At 43.3% G+C, this 5,269-nt stretch overlaps 1 protein-coding gene across 1 annotated transcript; it reads right to left on the bottom strand.

Annotated features, from left to right (window-relative positions):
• Positions 1-465: 465 nt before the first annotated feature.
• On the bottom strand, positions 466-4,714 carry LOC137737832 (brassinosteroid LRR receptor kinase-like). The gene has a single exon (XM_068477403.1). It carries the CDS (start codon positions 4,381-4,383, stop codon positions 775-777), a length of 3,609 nt encoding a protein of 1,202 aa, XP_068333504.1. The 5' UTR covers positions 4,384-4,714; the 3' UTR covers positions 466-774.
• Positions 4,715-5,269: the final 555 nt, after the last annotated feature.

Here is a 5,269-nt window from a genome sequence, read left to right as displayed (position 1 = left end):
AGACAAATTGACAGTTTTTTGTGATTTTATTGTCTTGCTGTTGTTGTTTTTTTTTTTTTTTTTCATTTTTTTGGAAACTTACTGTTGTTTTCTTTTGAAGTCTTAAAATTTAATTCTTACTCGAGTAATAATTCATAAATTACTGAAGTAATATTTCAACAACTCCTTAAATAATGTATTTATGTGGCCTAAAATTATAGGCATGTGGTTGGGGCCTACCATATGAGTGAGAGAGAGAGAGAGTGAAACCAAATCAGGTAGGGCCAAAACAGAACTCTCCAGTTAGTGATGATGAATGAGGTCACAATCGCAACAGCTTGTTTTAGATTTTTTTTTTTTTTTTTTTTTTTTTTTAATTTCAAAAGATAAATTTTATTAGATTAGAAGTTAGATTAATCATCTACAACCGACGTCGCCATCATACAAGTCCTGAAAGAGAAGCAAATGTAAAGCAAAGGCAGCATGACAACTGAATGAATTGAAAACTGAAGCTGTTTATATACACATTTATAACAAGAAGGAAGTTAGACAAGAAGAAGAAGAACCCTTCTCACTTCTCAGCTCTCTCTCTCTCTCTCTCTCTCTCTCTCTCTCTCTCTCTCTCTCTCTCTCTCTACTGTATAAATAACCACATTACAATTACATACATTAAATTGGCTGCTCCATCCAATTCCAACGCATTTTCAACTTGTAAACAAGAGGGAAACAAAATTGGGACAGCTTCCTTCTTCCAGTACAATTCTCTTGAAAAATCGGCCTTCTGCCTATCCCGGCCTACTGCTTGCTTTCCGGGACTTCTTTTATGCTCATCTCTACCATTTCAACTCCGCCAAAAACTCTGTCGTCGTCCATGGCTATCGTTGATTGGGAGTCCATCCCAGACCCGGCTTGGATTTCCTTGAACATTGCCATCACTTGGATCATTGTTGGACGCCGCCATGGCCTGTCGTCCAAACAAGCACAAGCTACCTTCAAGTGCTGTAAAAGCTCAATCTCAAGGCTTGCGTCCTCTTTCATGAGCTCCGGATCAAAAACATCACTTATTTTCAATTTAGCGTGTTGTTTTACCCAACCCACGAGATTATTGTCGCCAAAATCTGCTGAATCTGTAGGCCGTCTTCCCGTTAGCAGCTCAAGCAATACTACTCCATAACTATAAACATCACCTTTCGTGGAACATCTAAAGCTCTGGTAGTATTCAGGAGGGACATAACCAGGGGTGCCTGCTAGAGTGCTCACACTCAAATGGGTGTCCATTGCACTCATAAGCCTTGCCATTCCAAAATCGGAGACTCTGGCTTCCAAATTTTCATCCACCAGCACATTGCTTGATTTCATATCCCTGTGAATGATGTGTGGGATGCAATTGTGGTGAAGAAAGGCCAGTCCCCTCGCGGACCCAATGGCAATCTTCCTCCTTGCAGCCCAGTTCAACTTGATGCCAGCTTTCTTCGGTTCATGTAAAACATCATCTAAGCTTCCATATTTCATGTACTCATAAACCAAAAGCCGTTCTTCTCCTACTTTGCAGTATCCAAGGAGGGGGACAAGGTTCCGGTGCTTGATCTTCCCTATTGTTTCCATTTCTGCAGTGAATTCGCGATCACCCTGTCCGCTGATATGTATTAGTTTCTTTATGGCTACGACACTGCCATCTTTCAATTGGGCCTTGTATACATCACCAAAACCACCTTTGCCAATAAGGCTGTTATCGTGGAAACCATTGGTGGCCTCGAGAAGATCTGCAAAAGTGAGCTTTTGAAGGGGCTTCTCAAATGTCGCAAGGTTGATGCTTAATGCTTCCCGGGCACCTGTTAGCTTCCAGCCATTGGCAGTTCCTGATTGGTTACAACTGTCGATACAAACATCAAGGGCCGATTCCTTTTTTTTTCGCCTTTTCTTGGTTTCAATGGCAACAATGAACAAACCAAAGATGCAGAAAAGTGAGATGAGTAACCCCATTGCCACACTGCCCACCAGGGATGGTTCTCTTCGATGAGACTTTTGATGTGCATTTGCATTTGGCCCCAAAGCTCCCCCACATGAAGCCAAAGGATAGCCACATAGGCCAGAATTGTTGGCAAATCTGTAGGCAGGGAACGTCTCAAATTGACCCGACTCTGGAATCATTCCAGACAAACGGTTGTTTGATAGATCAATCTCCGTTAGCAAGGTAAGGCCACTCAGAGCCGGTGGAATAGTCCCCGCAAGGCTATTGCTAGAGAGATCAAGAATGTTAAGGCCGGTCATTTTTCCAAGCTCTTGTGGGATTGAACCAGATATATTGTTATGGCCCAAATTCAAAATATAGAGATAGTACATGCTCCCAATCTCTTTGGGAATGCTACCGGACAAGGAGTTATGCGAAAGATCAAGGAAAATCATAGAACCATTATGGTTAAACGTTGGTTGGAGAATACCTCTGTAAACTCTAGTGAAGTTGCAGGGATTTCTTGTCGAAATCCTGTTCAGTTGCCCGTCTCTGATACCCGCAAACTCGAGCAAATTTCCTGCTCCATGGCACTCCTTGCTACCATCATTCTTGATATATACATACGTTTTGGAAGCAACAAAATTCACTGCAATGTTTCCGGATTGCTTGAAAAGCGAAGGAGGGATTGTGCCATTCAACAAGTTGGTATTGAGATCCAACCATATCAAGCTCTTACAGTCACCGAGCTCCGGGGGAATATCACCAGAGAATGAGTTATTACTGAGCTTGAGTATTGCTAGATTTGGAAGCTTCCCAATCCACCTGGGAACCTCACCACTCAACTTGTTGTTAGCCAATGAAATCCAATTCAAATTGGTGCAGTTGCTTAAACCGATGGGAATCGACCCCGTAAGGTCGTTGAAGTCCAGAATGAGATTCTCAAGCGACCCAAGGTACATCAGCTCTTGTGGGATTTCCCCACTCAGCTGGTTCAACCAAATGATCAAATCGCGAAGCTTTGACAACGACCCCAAGCTCGAAGGGATGGTGCCCTTGAGATTATTGAAGCTCAAATCAAGAGAAACAAGCTGAGAACAGTTGCTCAAAGACGGAGGGATCGTGCCGGTAAACAGATTGTTCTGAAGGTACAGCTCCTTCCAGCTGTTGCTAGGCTCCCCGCAGAGCCCAGCTGGGATTGACCCAGACAAACTGTTGGAGCTGAGATCCAAGCTCTCCAATGTCGCGAGCTTAGACAGAGAATTGGGCAGAGGACCAAAGAATTTGTTGAAAGAAAGCGACACAGCCTTTAAGTTGGTGAACTTCATCAAAATCTCAACGGGCAACTCACCAGAAAAGTTATTGGCGGATATGTCCAGCGATTCCAACGAAGAACAAGAGCTCAGTGCATCAGGAACCGAACCCGAAAGGCTATTAGCCGACAGATCGAGCTCCACAAGCTCTGCACACGAATCCATTAAGCTCACAGGAATTATACCCTGAAACCTATTACCTCCAAGTGACAGGAACTTCAAGCTGTTGGTGGGCATGGCCGGAATCGGACCGTCGAAGTGGTTCATGGAGAGGTTCAAGAAACTGAGCTGCTTGCAGGAGGAGATAGCGCGACCAACGTCGCCAGAAAACTTGTTGCCAGAGATGTCAAGGTGGTCCAAAGCCGAGCAATCCCCGAAAGACGGAAGAGAAATGGAGAAGTTGTTGGAGGACAAGTCCAAGTGCTCCAGCTTGCTGCAGGTGGACACAACGCTCATCTCGCCGGAGATTTTGTTCCCCTTCAAAACCAACCTCTGCAAGTCACCGCAACCGTCGGATAAGATCCAACGGACGACGTTGGGGCCTGTAATCTTGTTGTAAGAAAGATCAAGAACTTGGAGGTTGCGGAGGGGAAAGGCGGAGGAGGACGGTTTGGTGGGTAAAACGAGAGAGTTTGAGGAGAGGTTGAGGAAGGTCAAGGCGGAGCAAGCGGCGGCGAAGTCGGGGACGTCTGAAAGAGGGCCGGAAAGGGAGTTGTGAGCCAGATCTAAGGAGGTGAGGTGAGGGCTGCACTTGGTTCTGGTAGGGAAGTGGAGGGAGATAGAGCCGGAGAGAGAGGCTGAATTGAGAAAGAGAGATTCAAGGGAGTCGAGGGTCATGAGGAACGTGGAAACAACGGTCAGATTTGTAGCGAGGGAGATGGAGGAGAGGTCTATGGACGAAACCCTGGTTGCTTTGCAGGAAATACCAGAAAAGGAACATGGGTTTTGGTTGGGGAGCCAGTTGGGGAGGATGGTTGGGGTTGGAAGGGAGGATTTGAAGCTGAGGAGTTGCTGGGTGTATCTGTAAGAGGAGGAGGTGGGCGGAGTTGCAGAGGTGGGTGGCAGAGGGAGGAGGAGGAGGAGGAGGAGGAGGAGGTAGAAGGGGAAGGGGAAGTGAGAAATGGACTTGTGGGATATCATATTTTGGGTTTTGAGGTGGTGGTGAAAGAAGAAGGGGTTTGGTTTTAGGTTCTGAGGTCTGCCATTAGAGAGAGCTCATAAGCTACAGCTGCCAGTTGAGAGAGAGAGAGAGAGGAGAGAGAGACAGAGAGTCAAAAGCCGGACAAAGGAAGGTAAGAAGAGTATATATCAAGTGGACACACGCAGGGGTTGCTCACATGCCATGTGACTCCTTCTCTCTTCCTTCTCTCTTCTCCGTCTGTCTGGCTGTTTGTCCGAATTTACACTTTCTCTCTCAACACTTTTTCCTTACAAAATCACTTTTTAATCCGACTACTGCTTTTGTTATCAATCATTCTTTTTAGCTCTCGGTCTATTTATTATGCAATTTAGTACTATGGTTTGAAATATGATATTCACATATTTTATTTTACTTTTTATATATTCTTTGATAATTTATATTCATTGATTTTTTTCAATTCATCTGATTTGACGATTGAAAATTAAAAAAAGTATGTGAGAAGTAAAATGGGTTGTGTGGATATCACACCCCTTACGGTTTTCTTTACGTTAAAAGTTTTACGTTTAATTATGATCGAAGATGAATTAAAATCACTTTATTATTAGTTCATTATGAGATTAAATCTATACTCTTCTTTTTTTTTAATGTAGATAAAATAATTTGTTAAAAAATAAAAAAAAAAAAACTCTCAGTTTATTTTATTTCTGACAATTTATTTTTGTTTGTTTTGAGTAAGAGACAGGGACGAAGAGATTTGAAACTCAAAGTACGTGTGTTTAGTGAGGGTGTTTAGTGAATAAGATTTGTTAATTAATAAAAAGATAGATTATTCTCTCTCCTAAAATGATTAACTATAATTATCACGTTCTCCTTGTCTTTGTCTCT

The sequence above is a fragment of the Pyrus communis genome, chromosome 1 (genome assembly GCF_963583255.1).
Source record: "Pyrus communis chromosome 1, drPyrComm1.1, whole genome shotgun sequence".
NCBI classification, from domain to species: domain Eukaryota; kingdom Viridiplantae; phylum Streptophyta; class Magnoliopsida; order Rosales; family Rosaceae; genus Pyrus; species Pyrus communis.
This window is presented reverse-complemented; position numbering and strand designations above follow the sequence as displayed.

Coding starts and splice junctions, on each gene's coding strand:
- LOC137737832 (XM_068477403.1), bottom strand. CDS start 4,383: ATGATATCCCACAAGTCCATTTCTCACTTCCCCTTCCCCTTCTACCTC.